The 24,738-nt window shown below is 42.3% G+C and overlaps 1 protein-coding gene across 4 annotated transcripts in view; it reads right to left on the reverse strand.

The window, feature by feature from the left end:
* gps2 (G protein pathway suppressor 2) overlaps positions 1–24,738 on the reverse strand; it is a 28,489-nt gene that overhangs the window by 693 nt on the left and 3,058 nt on the right. For all 4 annotated transcript variants that reach the window (XM_041894481.2, XM_041894480.2, XM_041894482.2 and 1 more), the window contains exons 3-11: positions 24,346–24,455; positions 24,138–24,250; positions 23,716–23,801; positions 23,534–23,613; positions 18,429–18,606; positions 18,034–18,117; positions 12,937–13,013; positions 12,620–12,715; positions 12,251–12,334 (exon numbers count right to left, since the gene is read on the reverse strand). In XM_041894481.2, the coding sequence (XP_041750415.1) occupies positions 12,251–12,334; positions 12,620–12,715; positions 12,937–13,013; positions 18,034–18,117; positions 18,429–18,606; positions 23,534–23,613; positions 23,716–23,801; positions 24,138–24,250; positions 24,346–24,455 (908 nt within the window). The remainder of the gene's footprint in view (positions 1–12,250; positions 12,335–12,619; positions 12,716–12,936; positions 13,014–18,033; positions 18,118–18,428; positions 18,607–23,533; positions 23,614–23,715; positions 23,802–24,137; positions 24,251–24,345; positions 24,456–24,738) is intronic.

Consider the following 24,738-nt stretch of genomic DNA (forward strand, 5'->3'; position numbering starts at 1 on the left):
TTTCTACCCCGCATTTCAGTCATCCGACCTCAAGAGGCCGATATAGCATCTTCTCACACCACGTGTGAATTAATTGTCACCCGTGCATACAATAATTGTATAACGTAATTATTCAATTAGTCCAAAATAAATTCCCAACCATGTGGATCGACTTCAAAAGGAAATTACTGCCGACACTTATTCCAGAGAGGAAGAGGCAAAGCGGGAGGGTCTCCACCCAAAATCTGTCCACGTTAAGCAGACCAAGTGTGGAGTTTTTGTATGGGGGGCAATGCGTGTTCAATTTGGTCAAGATAAAAGTGAATTGCTATTTTGATAGAGTAGGTGAGGCTTATTGGATCTTATAGAAGTTTCATAATGCTTAGGTTGTTACGAGTGTATTAAAATGTTTTCTACAAAAGATCATTGGCTAGCAAGAATTTTCCCACCTGATCTCGCCTCCTTCCGCCTGCCTTTCGCCTTTGTGGACATGTATTTACATTGTTTGAGCCCCGTTCCAGGAGAGATACCGTCCTGTAGGATTCGCTCCAACCCTAATCTAGCGCACCTGATTGTAGCCTTGGCTATTTCAGAACATAAAGAAGCCTATTTTCTGGTGGCATGCATTGAAACGCGTGGCCTTATCAGGGCTTTCTTTTGCAAATGTATTATGAATTAACGGACTTGTTTACTAAAATTGTTAATTGTAAACACCATATGAAGGTGTATGTTCATTGTATGACCAAAAATTAGCAGGTCTATTTCGCTCCAGTAGATAGCATAATCTGTCCGTCCACAATTGACCTGTGGCAACATGGTGGCTCAACACCATCCAACAGAAAGAGCTGGCCGCTACTATCCTAGAGATTGTTTGTGAGGAGATGACCTCTGCCCTCAACTTGCAATTAAAACCGGTAAATGAATCACTCGCATTGCTCACTTCTAAAGTGGATGCCTATTCAACTAAAGTGGAAAGTCTGGAGAATAACCTGGAAACAGCACAAGCTAAGTTTGTTAGAAGGGGCAATCAATATCCTAAAAGAGAAAACGGAATCACTTGAAAAATATTCCTGTAAATTCAATGTGCGGGTCATTGGACTTGGAACTGGGGCAACCAAACTTCGTTCATGAGCAATGTTTTCTATGAACTGTTACAGCAGGAGAAGCTGGGTGCTCACCTTGCAGCAGAATCGGGGGCTCTGAGCTATGCGGAGAAGAGGATCAGCATCTACCCAGACCTGAGTGCCAAACTGCTAAAACAGAGGGCGACCTAAATGAGGTGAGATCTGCAGCTACTCAAGCTAAATCTGTTAGGCAAGGGGGTTCAGGGAAGGGGGGAATGGTTTACAGGGACGGTTTTCTGGGTGGGGAACAACCAATGGGTGAATATCCCTGTGGTTCCTGCTTTTTGTTACACATCCATGGACTTATCAACACTAAAGATAACAATTATATAATTAATATACCATTCCTTTCTGAAAAACAATGGCAACACTAGCTATTCTCTCTTGGAATTTGAAAGGTCTTAATTGTCCTATTAAACATTCCAGCTGTCTTCATATCCTACCAAGAGACCATGTTGATATAGCAATGCTCCAAGAAACACACCTGCTTCATAAGCAGCGCTCGACATTCAGGGCAGCCCACTGGCCCTGCAACATCTGCCGAAGCTTGCCGGGCCAGTTAATCAAGCTTTCATATCGCCCACTTGGGCCAGTACACTTTCAAACTCCAAAACAGATTTGTATTGATTTATTATTCACAATCTCCCTGATGTCTAATGCTTCACACTTGTTATCAACCAGCATTCCGTTTCCAAGCAAGAATGTCAGAGAATTCCCTCTCCGTCTCGAGCAAGCCCCGCCAGTAGGCTACGTCCTGGATACTCGCGCCAGACCCATCTCAGCGGAGGTGGGAAGCCCATCAATTCAGAGTTGAACACCGGCACGTGCATTCAAAAGTCCTCCGCCTGCCTTTCCGCTTGCTTGTCATGTCATTAACAATATTTACACAAATCACTTTTTGGTTAAATACAGAAAAAAAAAAATGAATATTGTAATAATGGTATCCTGCAGTCTATATAATTGTTTAAAAACCAGCTGTTAATTACCTATGTAATTTATTTATCAGCTGAATATCAACTGTGGGGTGGCAAGAGCATGCAACTCCTCACACAGCTGATTGCTGTATGGAAAGAAAGCCCAGTCACTACGCAACATTCCTAAATGCAATCTCGGGAAAAGACAACAGTTTTGATGACAATTATTGAAAAGAGCGGGATCCCAGCTTTTCAGTGTTGTATTATTTATTTCTCAACAATTTTTGTGCAATTGCCAGTTTTACAATCTGAGAGTCTGGCATGACAATTAAAAAAGTAACTGCAGGAAGTGCGTCGGCCATTCGAATGCATAAACGGTAGCCCTATATTCACTGTAGAATTCACACAATTACAATGCATTTAAAAATCACTTGATTTTATTAGTGCCAGTGGAAGTTTTTGTTGTTGACATTAAACAAGCAACATAATATTTAGAGTCTGATCTAGCTAATGGTTAGCCCATTGAGGAAAACAATGCAGATCGTAGCCACCAGGCTGCATCAGGATACAGGTGATAGGCCTAATGCGTATTGCTAAAATAGTACACTTGCCTGATAATATGGACCATGTACAGGCCCTAAAAGATATTGCTTTTCATCAATACGTTATTGGGCTAATTTCTGGAGGGGAATATTACATTTTAAACTGTTTAATATGTGAAGGCTATGTGTCATCATTCAGAGGGGGGATGGTTTTATAGTCTTTTCTCCAAACAATCAGTGTTTGCACTGCCCCCCCACCCCATCTTTTTACGCTGCTACTACTCTGTTAATCATTTATGCATAGTCACTTTAACTCTACCCACATGTACATATTACTTCAACTACCTCAACTAGCCGGTGCCCCCGCACATTGACTCTGCACCGGTACCCCCCTGTATATATAGCCTCCCTACTGTTATTTTATTTGACTTCTGCTCTTTTTTTCTCTCAACACTTTTTTGTTGTGGTTTTATTTTACTTTTTTATTTAAAATAAATGCACTGTTGGTTAAGGGCTGTAAGTAAGCATTTCACTGTAATGTCTGCACCTGTTGTATTCGGCGCATGTGGCCAATAAAATGATTTGATTTAAATATCAGATTTTATGGTTGGCTATAATATAAGGTCGTTGCCCAGACTGCAAATGAAACATGAAATCAGCCACGATTGAATTTCTGCGTGCATAACTTGCTTTCCTGTGATCTTGGGCCAGTCATTTTCTCATTTGGGCCAGTAGTTTTCACTTGGTACTGGCCCGGAGTGCCACTGGCAAATATACCTGAATTTCAAGTCATGATAAGGACGCTGGACGCAAATAGAATGCAGACCCATTTGTACAAACTGGCTGCTTTTTCATCAGCCCAAAACAAAACTAAAGGTGTAATCACAAAGATAGATGAGAAGACCAAGAAGGCAGAATCACTTTCCTTAAATGTATCCATAATGGAGAGAAAATTGCCTTTATTAATGTGTATGCTCCAAATTCATATGATCCTAGGTTTTTTGATTCTCTGAACAGCATATTGTTAGAATTAACTGAATTCCATCTGGTTACTGGGACAGACATGAATGCCATTTTTGACATGCTACAATCCACCAACTATAATCCACACGCAACCAAAACTCTCCAACATATACTCTTTGATTACAACCTCTGATGCCTGGCGAGCACATAATCCAAAAGCAAACAAGTACACTTTCTACTCAAACAGGCATAAAACATTCTCCCGAATCAATTTGATATTATCTACACCTCTATTTTCTACAATTTAGAAAATAGACATTTCAGAATCTCCTAAAAGAGCCACAAGATGGAGTTTCAAGATGGCGTTTCAATTTGAAATCAAACTAAATTAATTAATAATGATCAATAAAAATTCAGTCGATGACCCCCAGATTCTATGGGATGCCGCGAAAGGTTTTATTAAAGCTGCAATATGTAAATCTTTGGGCAACCCGACCAAATCCACATAGAACTGTGAGTTATAGATCTGTCATTCTCATTGAAAGCAAGTCTAAGAAGCGGTAGATCTGTTCTATGTGCACTATATCTATGCTTCCCGTTTTTAAGTTTCGTTTCTGCGTCTTTTACTTTCGGTTTTGTACACAAACTTCAAACAGCTGAAAATACAATATTTTTGGTTATGGAAATATATTTCACAGCGGTTTAGATGGTACAATGATTCTCTACACACCGACTGCTTTTTATGTCACAAACTGAAATTAGGCCAACTATTAGAATTTTCGCAACCAGGAAATGGCGGGGCGATTTCTGCATATTGCACCTTTAAAAACAGGATTCATACACATTTTGACAGATGGAATTATGGACTTCTCCATGACTATTAACCAAATTTCCATGACCAACAATTGGCGACGTCTCTATGTACGTATACAAAAGTAAGCATAATGTGGTATAGACACTGAGAAGCTGCTCGCTGATCCCATGAACCATCTCCTGTCGTTGTGCAACGCACTTAATCCCCCACAAAGAATACCTGTAAGGCAACTGTGTATAACACGTGGTCAACCCTCTTTCTGGAGAGCTACTGGGTGTGCGGGCTTTTGATCAAGCCCTGCTCAAACACATCAGAGCCAGTTTATCAAGGTCCAGGTGAGCAGCTAACTTTTTTTAAATGGAATAAAAGCCTGCACACACGTTAGCTCCCCTGAAGTAGGGTTGACCACCCTTGATGTAAAACATTGCAACATTACAACCAAATAAGTTTTATGCCTTTTGAAATAATTTGCTCATTCAATATATGAAAGATCAAATGGCTATGGTAGGCTACAAAATATTTTTATTCAGCTGAAGCAAGTCCACAATTTCTTTCAGGAAATTGACCTTTTCTAGTTCAGTCATATTCATCTTAGAAGTGTTTACTTTGTAGGCTGACTAGCATCTATTGAGTTGCAATTTCCCATACATTGGATGCCCAAATCAACTGGAAGTGTATCTACAAAACAAGTTTTGAAGCCACATAATCCAAAAGGCTACATCTAATATTTATTCCAAAAATTACTGTTTGCGACTCACAAATTATTATTTTGATTCACATGATTTGATTCACCGTGATTGAACCGAATCCCAACTAATACAATGGTTAAGTGAATTGTTTGTTTCGTCAAAAATAATCATTTAAATGAATCATATGAATCGTAAAAAACTTTGTATGGCTTTATTCGCGAGTGTCGGTGGAACGTTTTTGGGGACATGACGAAAACATTAATACAGTGAGGGAAAAAAGTATTTGATCCCCTGCTGATTTTGTACATTTGCCCACTGACAAAGACATGATCAGTCTATAATTTTAATGGTATTTTTATTTGAACAGTGAGAGACAGAATAACAACAACAAAATTCAGAAAAACACATGTCAAAAATGTTATAAATTGATTTGCATTTTAATGAGGGAAATAAATATTTGACCCCTCTGCAAAACATGATTTAGTACTTGGTGGTAAAACCCTTGTTGGCAATCACAGAGGTCAGACGTTTCTTGTAGTTGGCCACCAGGTTTGCACACATCTCAGGAGGGATTTTGTCCCACTCCTCTTTGCAGATCTTCTCCAAGTCATTAAGGTTTCGAGGCTGACGTTTGGCAACTCGAACCTTCAGCTCCCTCCACAGATTTTCTATGGGATTAAGGTCTGGAGACTGGCTAGGCCACTCCAGGACCTTAATGTGCTTCTTCTTGAGCCACTCCTTTGTTGCCTTGGCCGTGTGTTTTGGGTCATTGTCATACTGGAATACCCATCCACGACCCATTTTCAATGCCCTCACCCAAGATTTGACGGTACATGGCCCCGTCCATCGTCCCTTTGATGCGGTGAAGTTGTCCTGTCCCCTTAGCAGAAAAACACCCCCAAAGCATAATGTTTCCACCTCCATGTTTGACGGTGGGGATGGTGTTCTTGGGATTATAGGCAGCATTCCTCCTCCAAACACGGCGAGTTGAGGTGATGCCAAAGAGCTCGATTTTGGTCTCATCTGACCACAACACTTTCACCCAGTTCTCCTCTGAATCATTCAGATGTTCATTGGCAAACTTCAGACGGCCCTGTATATGTGCTTTCTTGAGCAGGGGGACCTTGCGGGCGCTGCAGGATTTCAGTCCTTCACGGCGTAGTGTGTTACCAATTGTTTTCTTGGTGACTATGGTCCCAAATGCCTTGAGATCATTGACAAGATCCTCCCGTGTAGTTCTGGGCTGATTCCTCACTGTTCTCATGATCATTGCAACTCCACGAAGTGAGATCTTGCATGGAGCCCCAGGCCGAGGGAGATTGACAGTTATTTTGTGTTTCTTCCATTTGCGAATAATCGCACCAACTGTTGTCACCTTCTCACCAAGCTGCTTGGCAATGGTCTTGTAGCCCATTCCAGCCTTTTGTAGGTCTACAATCTTTTCCCTGACATCCTTGGAGAGCTCTTTGGTCTTGGCCATGGTGGAGAGTTTGGAATCTGATTGATTGATGTGGACAGGTGTCTTTTATACAGGTACACTCCCTTTAAGAGTGTGCTCCTAATCTCAGCTCGTTACCTGTATAAAAGACACCTGGGAGCCAGAAATCTTTCTGATTGAGAGGGGGTCAAATACTTATTTCCCTCATTAAAATGCAAATCAATTTATAAAATTTTTGACATGTGTTTTTCTGGATTTTATTGTTGTTATTCTGTCTCTCACTGTTCAAATAAACCTACCATTAAAATTATAGACTGATCATTTCTTTGTCAGTGGGCAAACGTACAAATCAGCAGGGGATCAAATACTTTTTTCCCTCACTGTATATGGACACTCAATCACTATGGTATTTTTTATTGGTGAAATAAGTATAGCCAGTTATAATTGTAATGGCTTAGCAGATAATAACAAAAGAAGAACAATATTTACATGGCTCCAAGAGAAGGAATATAATATCTATTGTTTACAGGAAACTCATTCAACAATTCTAGATGAAGTTGTGTGGAAAAAGGACTGGGGTGGGGGCGAAATATACTTATCCTATGGGCAAAGAAACTCAAAAGGGGTGATGATATGAATTAACAGTAATTTCGATCTGAATGTGCAAATTGTCCAAACAGATCCGGAAGGTAGATGGTGGACCATAAACAGATATGGCTCATTAAACTTTACGGACCAAATAATGATGATCCACACTTCTTTGACAATATATATAATAAATGATCAACCCTGCAAGCAATACAATACTCTATTATTATGGTGGGAGATTATAATACTGTTTTAAATAGCTCAATGGACTGTAAAGGAAATCACACTACAAATTATCACCCTCATGCTCTTAAGGAAATCATGAATGTCATGGATACAATACAACTAGTAGATATATGGAGGCTTAAATATCCTGACCTAGTGAGATATACATATCGGAAACTCAATCAAGCTAGTCGTCTTGACTTCTTTCTTATGTAATTATCGTTGGCACCAAAAGTTTAAAAAGTGTTGATGGAGGACAGAATGTGGTCGGACCATCATATAATTGGCATATACTTTACTCTTACTGAATTTCCACGTGGGCGAGGATATTGGAAATTTTATCAAAGCCTATTGGGTGATAACTTGTTTTTAACTAGGACAGAGGAATTTATGACAGATTTTTTCTGACATAACATAAAGTTGAAGTCGGACGTTTACATACACCTTAGCCAAATACATTTAAACTCAGTTTTACACAATTCCTGACATTTAATCCTAGTAAAAGTTCCCTGTCTTAGGTCAGTTAGGATCACCACTTTATTTTAAGAATGTGAAATGTCAGAATAATAGTAGAGAGAATGATTTATTTCAGCTTTTATTTCTTTAATCACATTCCCAGTGGGTCAGAAGTTTACATACACTCAATTAGCATTTGGTAGCATTGCCTTTAAATTGTTTAACTTGGGTCAAACGTTTCGGGTAGCCTTCCACAAGCTTCCCACAATAAGTTGGGTGAATTTTGGCCCATTCCTCCTGACAGAGCTGGTGTAACTGAGTCAGGTTTGTAGGCCTCCTTGCTCGCACACGCTTTTTCAGTTCTGCACACAAATGTTCTATAGAATTGAGGTCAGGGCTTTGTGATGGCCACTCCAATACCTTGACTTTGTTGTCCTTAAGCCATTTTGCCACAACTTTGGAAGTATGCTTGGGGTCATTGTCCATTTGGAAGACCTATTTGCGACCAAGCTCTAACTTCCTGACTGATGTCTTGAGATGTTGCTTCAATATATCCACATCATTTTCCTTCCTCATGATGCCATCTATTTTGTGAAGTGCACCAGTCCCTCCTGCAGCAAAGCACCCCCACAGCATGATGCTGCCACCCCCGTGCTTCACAGTGGGATGGTGTTCTTTGACTTGCAAGCCACCACCTTTTTCCTCCAAACATAACGATGGTCATTATGGCCAAACAGTTCTATTTTTGTTTCATCAGACCAGAGGACATCTCTCCAAAAAGTACGATCTTTGTAACCATTTGCAGTTGCAAACCGTAGTGTGGCTTTTTTATGGCGGTTTTGGAGCAGTGGCTTCTTCCTTGCTGAGCGGCCTTTCAGGTTATGTCGATATAGGACTAGTTTTACTGTGGATATAGATACTTTTGTACCGGTTTCCTCCAGCATCTTCACAAGGTCCTTTGCTGTTGTTCTGGGATTGATTTGCACTTTTCACACCAAAGTACGTTCATCTCTAGGAGACAGAACGCGTCTCCTTCCTGAGCGGTATGACGGCTGCGTGGTCCCATGGTGTTTATACTTGCGTACCAATATTTGTACAGATGAACGTGGTACCTTCAGGCGCTTGGAATTTGCTCCCAAGGATGAACCAGACTTGTGGAGGTCTACAATTTTTTTTCTGAGGTCTTGGCTGATTTATTTTGATTTTCCCATGATGTCAAGCAAAGAGGCACTGAGGTTAAAGGTAGGCCTTGAAATACATCCACAGGTACACCTCCATTTGCCTCAAATGATGTCAATTAGCCTATCAGAAGCTTCTAAAGCTTCTGGAATTTTCCAAGCTGTTTAAAGGCACAGTCAACTTTGTGTATGTAAACTTCTGACCCACTGGAATTGTGATACAGTGAATTAGAAGTGACCAATCGGTCTGTAAACAATTGTTGGAAAAATTACTTGTGTTATGCACAAAGTAGATGTCCTAACCGACTTGCCAAAACTATAGTTTGTTAATAAGACATTTGTGGAGTGGTTGAAAAACGAGTTTTAATGACTCCAACCTAAGTGTATGTAAACTTCCGACTTCAAATGTATGTGTGTGTGTATATATATGTGTATAAGAAAAAGAAAAAGCAATTTCTCAGACTGGCCAATAAAAAGAAAAGATTAAGATGGGCAGTCTGAGATATGGCTTTTTCTTTGCAACTCTGCCTAGAAGGTCAGCATCCCGGAGTCTCCTTTTCACTGTTGACGTTGAGAGTTTTGCGGGTACTATTTAATGAAGCTGCCAGTTGAGGACCTGTGAGGCGTCTGTTTCTCAAACTAAACACTGTAATGTATTTGTCCTCTTGCTCAGTTGTGCACCGGGGCCTCCCACTCCTCTTTCTATTCTGGTTAGAGCCAGTTTGCGCTGTTCTGTGAAGGGAGTAGTACACAGCGTTGTACGAGATCTTCAGTTTCTTGGCAATTTCTCGCATAGAATAGCCTTCATTTCTCAGAACAAGTAGACTGACGAGTTTCAGAAGCAAGTGATTTGTTTCTGGCCATTTTGAGCCTGTAATCAAACCCACAATTGCAGAACTAGTCTCAAGAAGGCCAGTTTTACTGCTTCTTTAATCAGAACAGTTTTCAGATTTGCTAACATAATTGCAAAAGGGTTTTCTAATGATCAATTAGCCTTTTAAAATGATACATTTGGATTAGCAAACACAACGTGCCATTGGAACACAGGACTGATGGTTGCTGATAATGGGCCTCTGTATGCCTATGTAGATATCCCATAAATAAATCAGCTGTTTCCAGCTACAATAGCCATTAACAACATTAACAATGTCTACACTGTATTTCTGATCAATTTTATGTTATTTTAATGGACCAAAAAATTGCTTTTCTTTCGAAAACAAGGACATTTCTAAGTAACCCCAAACTTTTGAACAGTAGTATATATATATATATATATATTATATGCGAGGAAAATAAACATATGGGGGATTGGAAGTGATGCAGACAATTACATTGATGGAAGTTACAATCTATCTGCAATATTAAAGCTGATCAACCCCCAATAACAAAATTAAAATAAACAATAAAAAAAGATAACGTTAACTAGGTTAGCACATGCGAATTGAATTTTACTATGGTTACGGTAATCGTCTAATATTGTGATAACAAGTGATGATTGGCGTTGGTGAGGAAATACTTGACCATATGATGACACGCTTCTTTCAACATCAACGGAATTGTTTAAAATAGAGAGATATGTGAGCCATTGTTGACATGTTGGGAAATAATTGTAGATTTGCAGAGCATTTCCAGAATGGATACATTTTGCTGCTGTTTTCTTTTGCATGGTGTGTGTGTATTGGTCCAGTTCTGCATAACATATCTTTGGTTAAATTAGGAATAAAAGATAACTTTCAAAATGACCACAAATCTGTATTGCCTTGAGAAATTTGTGAGCTGGTTGATTGAAATAAACTTTATTTTCGGAGTGATCCGGGTTGTAATATAAGTTGAGTTTATCTTTAACCTGATTAAATGTATCCACACATTTACGGTTAACTGTCTGGTCTGTGCTGTGTATTTCATGTGCCAATGACTGCTATTCCTGTATCACCTGTTTTGATTTTATTGTAGGCGAGGTGAATTCTGGATTTGCGTCTCTCAAACCACTGGATGAGGTCTATTAGGCACTTTGCATGTTTAGTAATTAGAGAAAGTTGCTTCTGCAAACAGAGTTAACAACTTCTAAAACTCTTAAGACTGCGGTATTTGGAGAGATATGCTTCTCTGCCTCTACAAAGCGTGAGTAAAAGCGCAGGTGATATCCAAAAGATTTGTACCACGTACCCCATCGGGTTTTACATTGCTTGAGAGGAAACTGTGTCAGCAGAGGGGAACTTGTTTCGGTAATGTGTCTCTGAGATGCTCTTTGTATCTAAGCTTTCTGCCTGGGCAATGTTTGAAGATTTTATTGATGGTTGCAACAAGTTTGTCAACCTCTGGGAAATTAGTTTGCCAGATCTTGCTGGCAAGAGCCACAACGTGGGCATTGCCAGTCAAATGCAACAATTTGGTAACAACCCCCGCAGAATGTCATTGCATGCTTTCACCATGCATCTTGAATTGTCTGACACAAATCCAGTGACCTTTTTAAAATCAACCTCAAAGTATTGTAGACATGTTTTAATAGTTTCAGACACGGTTGAATAGTTCACTCCCTATACACTGTATCAACCAGAACAACTTTTGCGTCTTCACCCAGCTCTCCTTGCAAGACAAACAAAATATGAAGAACATATTGATCTTGTGTGTCAGTTGATTTGTCCGTTATTATCATTATTAATGAATGCATGCATTTTGGGGTTATCAACTTTTTCTAGAGGGATGTTGGCGCTTGCAAAACCCTCCACCATATCCTCCAGGACCTCCCAACTGTCTAAACGATTTTGGGCAGTAGGCCTAGCATTCTTATGAGACAACGTAATGTTTTTATTTATTTATTTCAGATGTCTGTCTATCCTGTCTTTCTGTTTATGAGCTAATGCTAAGTTGCAGGTTTTGCAGAATATTGTCATCTGCAAAGAGCGTCCCAGTGGGGTATTGGCGCACTCTTTTTTTTAAGCTATATTCTGATTTTGGATCTTTTCTTTCTCCTTCCATGGTTGGTTTCATTGACTCTCCCTTTTAACTCCCCTAATTGCCAAATTTTTATAACCTCCGATTACCAGAAATTGATTCAGTTTGAGAGGATCAGTTTGAGCAAAGTGAGGTGCACAATCACTAATCTACAAACAGAGTTCCTTGCCAAAAAATGTATTCGCAGAACTACGCCTCCCCTGGATCAGGTGAGCCACCGCAAAACACACGCAACAACCAGCCATTGACTGAAACAGCATGTGTCAATTAAATACAATTTCCTATAATTTTCTGACAGCAGCGGAATAAGGCTGTAAATACCGGTAAAAGCACAGTGCCCCATTTCATCAACCAAAACTCCAGGCCCTAGTGATAGGATACTCACTGGGTGAGCCTGCTGTGGAGGAGTTCCATGGGTGAAGCTTCCTGGAGAGGCCGGGCGGGGGGGATTGGTGTATGGCAAGCCAGACTAATCACACAGAACAGGAGAAGCAGGAAAGGAAGACATGACGTTATGAATTGATAAGGACAACTGACTCTGTGATGTGTGTAATGCCAGAAGGAAGAGAACAGTACATACAGCAGGGTTGTGTTCATTAGGCACAATACTGAAGAAAACAGAGTGAAATGGAGAGGTACTAACTGAACCTGTCCAATAAGAAACACTTGCTTCATTTTTCATTGCAAAACATTTTGCTACATTTGTCCTAATGAACACGACCCAGGGTAGGTGGGTATGGAGGGTTGTCCTTACCTTGGCAGGAGTGATCTGCACTGCGAGGGAGGGGGTAGGCAGCAGGCCTGCAGCACTGGCATGAAGCGCCTGAGGGTGCATGGTCCGTAGAGCACTCTGAAACCACCACAAAAACACAGCATACAAAGATTAAGGGCCAGTTACGTGTGAGTTAACCACCGATGACCCACCCACAAACTGAGATACAGTACACTGCTTGTGATCAACCTCTTAAAACGGATTGTTTGAACACTGCATGGTTTACAACACTTAACACCATATTATTTAATTGTGTGCAATGCTACTTTGCCACTCTATAAGGGGCCCAACGATCTTACAGAGTCAGTGAAGCCAGATTGTTGATTGGCATGTTCCAGCTGCTTCTGCAGAGGGATCCCAGCACTAGGGATAAATCCTGGCGACAAAATAGAGAATATGTTTAAAAGAGCAAAATGGAGTGAAGCAAGAGAATAGTGAGTAGTAGTCTAGGCTCGCGACTAACTTTATTCCTCACCTTCCTGGTACCGTCCGGAAGTGCAATTTCAACTGTCCCAAACTGAACTTGAACCATCCCGAAATTAAAATACTTGTTTTTTTAATGTTTTGATATGCCAAAATGGGTCTAGGTCATTTGCAGTTCTTTTAAATTAATTGGTGTATTTCTGAGACAGATACAGTCTATACTACATAAACTTCATTTGTTAAGAAACAAACATTTTTGCATCTTAAATGAAAACAGACAAACATCCATTACATTATTAGTAATTATAATGTATTAATTGAACATGCTAACCACATGTATACAATATATCTAATAGAGAACAAACAATGTTATTGTGAACTGGTTACTGAATCAACTTAAGTTAGAGACATTACATTCCACCACCAGCTGCCCCATTAAACAACAATATACAATAAAGAATGTGTGTGTGTTGACCAGCCTTCACTTTCTCTCCTTCACCCTCCCTCTTCAGTCACTGAAGTATGGTCACCTTGAACTTTTTGAGCGCCACCACTTGCTAACGGCCAGGGCCTAAAAGGTACTTATTGGTACACCTGCCACTGTGGCAGGTATTTCTTTTAAATCTACCAGCCACTCAGATTTTTTACCAGCCAAACTAATTTTTTTCCTCTACAATTACACCAACAAAACACACAAAAAAAACAGATGAGCATGCTTTGTAATGTTTCTAAAATAATAAATGTATTACTAGTAAGAAGTAATGTTATATTGTTTAATTTCATTTAATGTTTTGTGACCAGAGTCTTTTAAACAGAGACAAAAATGCATGTTTATGCCTGTGAGATTGAGAGTTTGACTAGTATCCGTGTTGCTTCTCCCTAGCAGTTGAAACTCAAACATTGAAAAACAACCTAGCTTGTGAACAAAACTATGTAATTAGCCAAGGAATACAAGGACAAAGTCTAACTTCAGTAGACTTTCGTTTCAAGTAAATTAAACAAACTTTTATGCCTGTGCACTGAGCTTCTAAAAATGAAACTGTCACTCAGCTCTTCGCGTGTGCATGCACAGTCCCCAGTCAGGCAGTGTTGCAGCGCGAGGCTGAAATACTTTGCACATTTTACAGTGTGCATTCAGTTCAGGTCAGGGAGATACAACCATATTCTCTAGAATACCATAGTACCTAGCCATAGCCTATAGACAATGCAAATGCTACAGCAACTCCAGGCACACGAAACCTCAGCTCTGGGCCGGCGGGCACGCAGACAGGCTGAGAGAGTAAAATGTGCATTCTAATAGGCCTATTTGCCCAACATTGGAATGATATTCTAATATACAGGAACCAATATACATAATCAGTTAGGAAAGGAAAGGCTAGCTTTTTCAAAGAGAAATTTGCATCCTGTAGCACTAACGCCAAAATGTTTTGGGACACTGTAAAGTCCATGGAGAATAAGAGCACCTCCTCCCAGCTGCCCACTGCACTGAGGCTAGGAAACATTGTCACCCCCGATAAATCTACGATAATCGAGAATTTCACTAAGCATTTTGCTACGGCTGGCCATGCATTCCACCTGAATAACCCTACCCCGGCCACCAGCTCTGCACCCTCCGCTGCAACTTGCCCATGCCCGCCCCGCTTCTCCTTCACCCAAATTCAGATAGCTGATGTTCTGAAAGAGCTGCTAAATCTGGACCCCTACAAATCAGCTGGGCTAGACAATCTGGACCCTTTCTTTCTAAAATTAGCCGCCGAAATTGTCGCAACCCCTATTACTAGCCTGTTCAACCTCTCTTTCGTATCTTCTGAGATTGGAAAGCTGCCGCGGTCATCCCCCTCTTCAAAGGGGGTGACACTCTAGATCCAAACTGTTACAGACCTATATCCATCCTGCCCTGCCTTTCGAAAGTATTTGAAAGTTAACAAACAGATCACCGACCATTTAGAATCCCACCGTACCTTCTCCGCTATGCAATCTGGTTTCCGAGCTGATCATGGGTGCACCTCAGCTACGCTCAAGGTCCTAAATTATATAATAACCGCGATCGATAATAGACAGTACTGTGCAGCCGTCTTCATCGACCTGGCCAAGGCTTTTGACTCTGTCAATCACTGCATTCTTATTGGCAGACTAAATAGCCTTGGTTTCTCAAATGACTGCCTCGCCTGGTTCACCAACTATTTCTCAGATAGAGTTCAATGTGTCAAATTGGAGGGCCTGTTGTCTGGACCTCTGGCAGTCTCTATGGGGGTGCCACAGGGTTCAATTCTCTGGCCGACTCTATTCTCTGTGTATATCAATGATGTCGCTCTTGCTGCTGGTGACTCTCAGATCCACCTCTATGCAGACGACACCATTTTGTATACATCTGGCCCTTCACTGGACACTGTGTTAACAAATCTCCAAACAAGCTTCAATGCCATACAACACTCCTTCCGTGGCCTCCAACTGCTCTTAAACGCTAGTAAAACTAAATGCATGCTCTTCAATCGATCACTGCTTGCACCCGCCCGCCCGACTAGAATCACTACTCTAGGCGGGTCTGACTTAGAATATGTGGACAACTACAAATACCTAGGTGTCTGGTTAGACTGTAAACTCTCCTTCTAGACTCACATTAAGCATCTCCAATCCAAAGTTAAATCTAGAATCGGCTTCCTATTTCACAACAAAGCCTCCTTCACTCATGCTGCTAAACATGCCCTCGTAAAACTGACTATCCTACCGATACTTGACTTCAGCAATGTCATTTACAAAATAGCTTCCAACACTCTACTCAGCAAATTGGATGAAGTCTATCACAGTGCCATCCGTTTTGTCACCAAAGCCCCATATACTACCCACCATGGTGACCTGTACGCTCTCGTTGGCTGGCCCTCACTACATATTCGTCGACAAACCCACTGGCTCCAGGTCATCTATAAATCCCTTCTAGGCAAATCCCCACCTTATCTTAGATCATTGGTCACCATAGCAACACCCACCCGTAGTATGCGTTCCAGCAGGTATATCTCACTGGTCATCCCCAAAGCCAACACCTCCTTTGGCCGCCATTCCTTCCAGTTCTCTGCTGCAAATGACTGGAACGAACTGCAAAAATCTCTGAAGCTGGAGACACTCATCTCCCTCACTAACTTTAAGCATCAGTTGTCAGAGCAGCTTACCGATCACTGCACCTGTAGACAGCCCATCTGTAATTAGCCGACCCTACTACCTCATCCCCATATTGTTATTTACATTGTTATTTATTATGCTCATTTGCACCCCAGTATCTCTATTTGCACATCATCTTCTGCACATCTATCACTCCAGTGTTAATACTAAATTGTAATTATTTTGACTATGGCCTATTTATTGCCTTACCTCATTTGCACACACTGTATATAGATTTTCTATTGTGTTATTGACTGTACGTTTTGTTTATTCCATATGTAACTCTGTGTTGTTGTTGTTTTTAAATCGCACTGCTTTGCTTTATCTTGGCCAGGTCGCAGTTGTAAATGAGAACTTGTTCTCAACTGGCCTACCTAGTTAAATAAAGGTGAAATACTTAAATAAATACATTTCCATAACCTAAATAATGACATTTGCGATGCCATATCATTGTTTGAAATCTGGACATTTTACATAGCCCATCTTACCTTGCTTTTAATAGCCTACAGCCAAAATCGGACCATTAAAAACCTTGCCTTAGGGCCTCCCGAGTGGCGCAGCGGTCTAAGGCACTACAGACCCGGGTTCGATCCCAGGCTGTGTCGCAACCGGCCGTGACCGGGAGTCCCATAGGGCGGTGCACAAATGGCCCAGCGTCGTCCGGGTTAGGGAAGGCTTTACTTGGCTCTTCGCGCTCTAGCGACTCCTTGTGGCGGGCCAGGCGCCTGAGGGCTGACTTCGGTCGTCAGTTGAGCGGTGTCTCCTCCGACACATTGGGCGGCTGGCTTCCGGGTTAAGCAGGCGGGTGTTAAGAAGCACGGTTTGGCGGGTCATGTTTCGGAGGACGCATGACTCGACCTTCGCCTCTCCGGAGCCCATTGGGGAGTTGCAGCGATGAGACAAGACCGTAATTGGATCGCAATTGGATATCACGAAATTGGGGAGAAGGGGGTAATTTCTTTTAATCCTTTCTGTAGGATATAAAACAAAAATAGTCTACATTAGATTTTCTACATTCTACATTAGAGCCAGTTTGCGCTGTTCTGCGAAGGCAGTAGTACACAGCGTTGTACGAGATCTTCAGTTTCTTGGAATAGCCTTCATTTCTCAGAACAAGATTAGACTGACGAGTTTCAGAAGAAAGTTATTTGATTCTGGCCATTTTGAGCCTGTAATCGAACCCACAATTGCTGATGCTCCAGATACTCAACTACTCTCAAGAAGGTCAGTTGTGTTGCTTCTTTAATCAGCACAACAGTTTTCAGCTGTGCTAACATAATTACAAAATGGTTTTCTAATGATCAATTAGCCTTTTAAAATGATAAACTTGGATTAGCAAACACAACGTGCCATTGGAACACAGGACTGATGGTTGCTGATAATGGGCCTCTGTACGCCTATGTAGATATTCCATAAAAAAAATCAGCCGTTTCCAGCTACAATAGCCATTTACAACATTAACAATGTCTACACTGTATTCCTGATCAATTTGATGTTATGTTAATGGACAAAAAAAATGCTTTTCTTTCGAACACAAGGACATTTCTAAGTGACCCCAAACTTTTGAACGGTAGAGTATATATATATGAATGTAAGCGTATTTAAACGGTTTTGGAGGTTGTTTTATTTTCATGACGGTCTTCATCCATAACCAGCAGTTACATGGTTATTAAATTACCGTTACAGTCAGTACACCAAGTCATCCCAGCGCCTTTACATATAGCCTAAACCTTCTTATACATACTGTGCCACAATCACAACAGGGCCTACAACAACATATAGATTTTAGTAGACACAGACACACAGGTGTACGGTACCTGGCTGGGAGGTAAAGTGGCTGTGTACAGCGTAGCCCTGCTGTTGGTGAGGCAGGTACTGCATGGCTTGGAAGGCTGAGGCACCTGGACACAGAGGAGGGGACATAATGAGGGGTTTATGAATGAAACACGCACAAACAGCATACACATTAGGGTTCTCACTCTCATAATAACCTCAACATAGTCACCTTGAAACACATAATACCTAAAGATTCAAAGCCTGTTCCCTAGATCCGTTTGTGCGGTCGTGACAACTCCTTAGATCATTGTCAAACATGTTTGGCGTAACAAGACAACAGATCTGTGAGCAGGCTACCAGACATTATTTACTTTAAAATCTCACATAGACAACACGTCTCTGAAATAACAATTACATTCAAAATTCAAAACCTTACCTCTGAGCTGTGAGCTGCTGGCGTAGCTGACAGGAACAGTCTGGCTGGGGGCGAAGGGAGAGGCGTGCTGTGCCTGGGTGAGCTGGCCGTAGGGGCCGTGGGCTGCCTGGCTGGCTGTATACTGCCCATGCTCCAAGCCCCCGGAGCTCATCCCTGGTTGGCTCTGGTAGTGACGCCCCTGTCAAACAACATACAGGACACGTTTTCAGACAAATTCAATGTACTGTAATTGCATATAAACTCAGCAAAAAAAGAAACGTCCCTTTTTCAGGACCCTGTTTTTCAAAGATAATTTGTAAAAATCCAAATAACTTCATTGTAAAGGGTTTAAACACTGTTTCCCATGCTTGTTCAATTAACCATAAACTATGTATGAACATGCACCTGTGGAACGGTCGTTAAGACACTAACAGCTTACAGACGGTAGGCAATTAAGGTCACAGTTATGAAAACTTAGGACACTAAAGAGGCCTTTCTACTGACTATGAAAAACACCAAAAGAAAGATGCCCAGGGTCCCTGCGTGAACATGCCTTAGGCATCCTGCAAAGAGGCATGAGGACTGCAGATGTGGCCAGGGCAATAAATTGCAATGTCCGTACTGTGAGACGCCTAAAACAGCGTTACCGGGAGACAGGACGGACAGCTGATCTTCCTCGCAGTGGCAGACTACATGTAACAACACCTGCACAGGATCGGTACATCCGAAAATCACACCTGCGGGACAGGTACAGGATGGCAACAACAACTGCCCGAGTTACACCAGGAACACACAATCCCTCCATCAGTGCTCAGACTGTCCGCAATAGGCTGAGAGAGGCTGGACTGAGGGCTTGTAGGCCTGTTGTAAAGCAGGTCCTCACCAGACATCACCGGCAACACCGTCGCAGGACCAGACAGGACTGGCAAAAAGTGCTCTTCACTGACGAGTCGCGGTTTTGTTTCACCAGGGGTGATGGTCGGATTCGTGTTTATCGTCGAAGGAATGAGCGTTACACCGAGGCCTGTACTCTGTACTCGATTTGAAGGTGGAGGGTCTGTCATGGTCTGGGGCGGTGTGTCACAGCATCATCGGACTGAGCTAGATGTCATTGCAGGCAATCTCAACGATGTGCGTTACAGGGAAGACATCCTCCTCCCTCATGTGGTACCCTTCCTGCAGGCTCATCCTGACATGACCCTCCAGCATGACAATGCCACCAGCCATGCTGCTTGTTCTGTGCGTGATTTCCTGCAAGATAGGAATGTCAGTGTTCTGCCATGGCCAGCGAAGAGCCTGGATCTCAATCCCATTGAGCACATCTGGGACCTGTTGGATCGGAGGGTGAGGGCAAGGGCCATTCCCCCCAGAAATGTCAGGGAACTTGCAGGTGCCTTGGTGGAAGAGTGAGGTAACATCTCACAGCAAGAACTGGCAAATCTGGTGCAGTCCATGAGGAGGAGATGCACTGCAGTACTTAATGCAGCTGGTGGCCACACCAGATACTGACTGTTACTTTTGACTTTGACTCAGGGACACATTATTCAATCTCTGTTAGTCACATGTCTGTGGAACTTGTTCATTTTATGTCTCAGTTGTTGAACCTTGTTATGTTCATACAAATATTTACACGTTAAGTTTGCTGAAAAAAACCCGCAGTTGACAGTGAGAGGACGTTTCTTTTTTTGCTGAGTTTATTATATTACATTCAGGCCAGAACAAAATTAATTATAGAACAATTAAGTATAACAACTACAGCATCTTGTGTCCCCAATGGTCATTCCTCAAGTCCCTGAAGTCCTAATTATAATCAACAGGAACAGCTGCCTGCTGTATACACTGACTGAGGTGCTTGAGGCCAAATGGGAACCCTAAGAACTCTATTTCTACACTGAATAAAAATATAAAAATGCAACATTCAACAATTTCAAAGATTTTACTGAGTTACAGTTCATATAAGGAAATCAGTGAACTGAAATAAACTCATTAGGCCCTAATCTATAGATTTCACATGACTGGGAATACAGATTTGCATCTGTTGGTCACAGATACCTTTAAAATAAAGTAGGGGGTTGGACCAGAAAACCAGTCTGTATTTGGTGTGACCACTATTTGCCTCATGCAGAGCAACACATCTCGTTCACATAGAGTTGATCAGGCTGTTGATTGTGGCTTGTGGAATGTTGTCCCACTTCTCTTCAATGGCTGTGCGAAGTTGCTGGATATTGGCGGGAACTTGAACCAGCTGTCGTACACGTTGATCCAGAGCATCCCAAACACGCTCAATGTCTGACATGTCTGGTGAGTATGCAGGCCATGGAAGAACTGGGACATTTTCAGCTTCAGCCTCCAGGAATTGTGTACAGATCCTTGCGACATCGGGCTGTGCATTTTCATAATGAAACTTGAGGTGATGGCGGCGCATGAATGGCACGACAATTGGCCTCAGGATCTCGTCATGGTATCTGGGCCCCGTGTAGCTCAGTTGGTAGAGCATGGCGTTTGCAACGCCAGGGTTGTGGGTTCGATTCCCATGGGGGGCCAGTATGAAAAATGTATGCACTCACTAACTGTAAATCGCTCTGGATAAGAGCGTCTGCTAAATGACTAAAATGTAAATGTAAAATGTACAGTGAGGGAAAAAAGTATTTGATCCCCTGCTGATTTTGTACGTTTGCCCACCTGACAAAGAAATGATCAGTCTATAATTTTAATGGTAGGTTTATTTGAACAGTGAGAGACAGAATAACAACAAAAAAATCCAGAAAAACGCATGTCAAAAATGTTATAAATTGATTTGAATTTTAATGAGGGAAATAAGTATTTGACCCCCTCTCAATCAGAAAGATTTCTGGCTCCCAGGTGTCTTTTATACAGGTAACGAGCTGAGATTAGGAGCACACTCTTAAAGGGAGTGCTCCTAATCTCAGCTTGTTACCTGTATAAAAGACACCTGTCCACAGAAGCAATCAATCAATCAGATTCCAAACTCTCCACCATGGCCAAGACCAAAGAGCTCTCCAAGGATGTCAGGGACAAGATTGTAGACCTACACAAGGCTGGAATGGGCTACAAGCCCATCGCCAAGCAGCTTGGTGAGAAGGTGACAACAGTTGGTGCGATTATTCGCAAATGGAAGAAACACAAAAGAACTGTCAATCTCCCTCGGCCTGGGGCGCCATGCAAGATCTCACCTCGTGGAGTTGCAATGATCATGAGAACGGTGAGGAATAAGCCCAGAACTACACGGGAGGATCTTGTCAATGATCTCAAGGCAGCTGGGACCATAGTCACCAAGAAAACAATTGGTAACACACTACACCGTGAAGGACTGAAATCCTGCAGCGCCCGCAAGGTCCCCCTGCTCAAGAAAGCACATATACAGGGCCGACTGAAGTTTGCCAATGAACATCTGAATGATTCAGAGGAGAACTGGGTGAAAGTGTTGTGGTCAGATGAGACCAAAATCGAGCTCTTTGGCATCAACTCAACTCGCCGTGTTTGTGTTTGGAGGAGGAGGAATGCTGCCTATGACCCCAAGAACACCATCCCCACCATCAAACATGGAGGTGGAAACATTATGCTTTGGGGGTGTTTTTCTGCTAAGGGGACAGGACAACTTCACCGCATCAAAGGGACGATGGACGGGGTCATGTACCATCAAATCTTGGGTGAGAACCTCCTTCCCTCAGCCAGGGCATTGAAAATGGGTCGTGGATGGGTATTCCAGCATGACAATGACCCAAAACACACGGCCAAGGCAACAAAGGAGTGGCTCAAGAAAAAGCACATTAAGGTCCTGGAGTGGCCTAGCCAGTCTCCAGACCTTAATCCCATAGAGAATCTGTGGAGGGAGCTGAAGGTTCGAGTTGCCAAACGTCAGCCTCGAAACCTTAATGACTTGGAGAAGATCTGCAAAGAGGAGTGGAACAAAATCCCTCCTGAAATGTGTGCAAACCTGGTGGACAACTACAAGAAATGTCTGACCTCTGTGATTGCCAACAAGGGTTTTGCCACCAAGTACTAAGTAATGTTTTACAGAGGGGCAAATCCTTATTTCCCTCATTAAAATGCAAATCAATTTATAACATTTTTTACATGCATTTTTCTGGATTTATTTGTTGTTATTCTGTCTCTCACTGTTCAAATAAACCTACCATTAAAAGTATAGACTGATCATGTCTTTGTCAGTGTGCAAACTTACAAAATCAGCAGGGGATCAACTACTTTTTTCCCTCACTGTATCTCTGTGCATTCAAATTGCCATCGATAAAATGCAATTGTGTTCGTTGTCCGTAGCTTATCCCTGCCCATATCATAAACCCACCGCCTCCATGGGGCACTCTGTTTACAACGTTGACATCATGAACCTGCTCGCCCACACGACGCCATACACGTTGTGATCTGCCCGGTACAGTTGAATCCGGGATTCATCCATGAAGAGCACACTTCTCCAGCATGCCAGCGAACGTGAGCATTTGCCCACTGAAGTCAGTTACGAAACCTGCCTGCAGTCAGGTCAAGACCCTGGTAAGGATGACGAGCACGCAGATGAACTTCCCTGAGACGGATTATGACAGTTTGTGCAGAACTTCTTTGGTTGTGCAAACCAACAGTTTCATCAGCTGTCCGGGTGGCTGGTCTCAGATGATACCGCAGGTGAAGAAGCCGGATGTGGAGGTCCTGGGCTGGCAGGGTTCCACATGGTCTGCCAAATTCTCTAAAGCGTTGGAGGCGGTTTATGGTAGAGAAATTAACATTCAATTCACTGGCAACAGCTCTGGTGGACATTCCTGCAGTCAGCAGGCCAATTGCACACTCCCTCAAAACGTGAGACATCTGTGGCATTGTGTTGTGTAACAAAGCTGCACATCTTAGAGTGGCCTTTATTGTCCCCAGCACAAGGTGCACCTGTGTAATGATCATCCTTTTCAATCAGCTTCTTGATATGCCACACCTATCAGGTGGATGGATTATCTTGGCAAAGGAGAAACGCTCACTAACAGGGATGTAAACTAATTTGTGCACAAAACATTTCTGGGATCTTTTATTTCAGCTCATGAAACATGGGACCAACACACGTTGCGTTAATATTTTGGTTCAGTATAAGAAGTCTGCAAACTCACCGGAAGGACAGGGGACTGGAAGAGCTGTTTACTGCGTTCTCCAAGAAGAGCAGCAGACCGGCCGTGACTCACTTGACTCGCTGATCATTGATATAGAGGAAGGAGACATGGAGAGAATGATAATACACAGTTTGTGTGTATTAACAATCAAGCTTGTGCTACATAAAATCAGTGTGAATTACCTTGCATGCTGAGCAGGTGTTGTCCTGAGTGGGAGTGGATAGCCATGCTGGGCTGGTAAGTAGCAGATGTCAGGGTTGTCATGTCACTACAAGAAACCAATGGGGAAAGAAAGTAAGATCATGTCCATAGTCACACACTAGCAGTCAGTATTAACAATGTGTGCGGATGGTAACAACGTTAATGCTAATCTACCAGCAACTAGGACTGAATCTCACATCAAAAGCCAATAAGGTTGCTGGGGAATGTGGGGATGTGTTAGCCTGGTGGTTCCAGAAATGTATACGCTGTATGTATGATGTCAACAACAACAACCATAGATGTTGTCAAGACAGCACATATAGATCTGGGACCACCAGGCTAGGGATAAGTGATTTTTGTAAGACCCCCAGAAAGTTCATTCAAGAGCCGGTAGAGCCTTTACCTCTGTTCTTTCCTCCGTCGCTTCTCCTCCTCATGGAGCACTTTCTTCAACTGGAGGAAGAGCTGGTGTTTCTCCTCTTGTAGCCCCTGTAGCTTCTCCCCCATCTTCATGATCTAAGGCAGAGAGAGGACAACGAGAGAGGAGTTGAGTGAGGGGAATAGAAAGCGAGGCAGGCCCTGGGCAATTTCAAAAAATCTCAATAACGCACCTGCTCTTTCGTCTCATCTAAAGACATTCTCTCCTCCACCTCTTTCTTCCTCTTCCTTTCCTCCTCCTCCTTCTGCTTCTGCTCCATCATTTTGTCTACTTCTTCTTCCTCTGCGACACAAGGTTGGATGAGGGGGTTACAGGACAGGAGTTGGTATCAATGACCACGTTTACATGCACACCAATATCCTGTTATTATTCGGGATACTCAAGCATTCTGTTTTTGAGTTGACGCATATAAACATCATATCCTGTTTACAATAACCTGAAAAGGCTTGTATCCCGGTTATGAGAAGCCCTAATAAGATGCCTGGGTTATGCTGATCTAAGACGGGATACTGTGGCATGTAAACATCTTACCCCGTTTACTGTTGTTTTTTATATGGAGTTTTGC

This window comes from Coregonus clupeaformis, chromosome 13 (genome assembly GCF_020615455.1).
Source record: "Coregonus clupeaformis isolate EN_2021a chromosome 13, ASM2061545v1, whole genome shotgun sequence".
Lineage (NCBI taxonomy): Eukaryota > Metazoa > Chordata > Actinopteri > Salmoniformes > Salmonidae > Coregonus > Coregonus clupeaformis.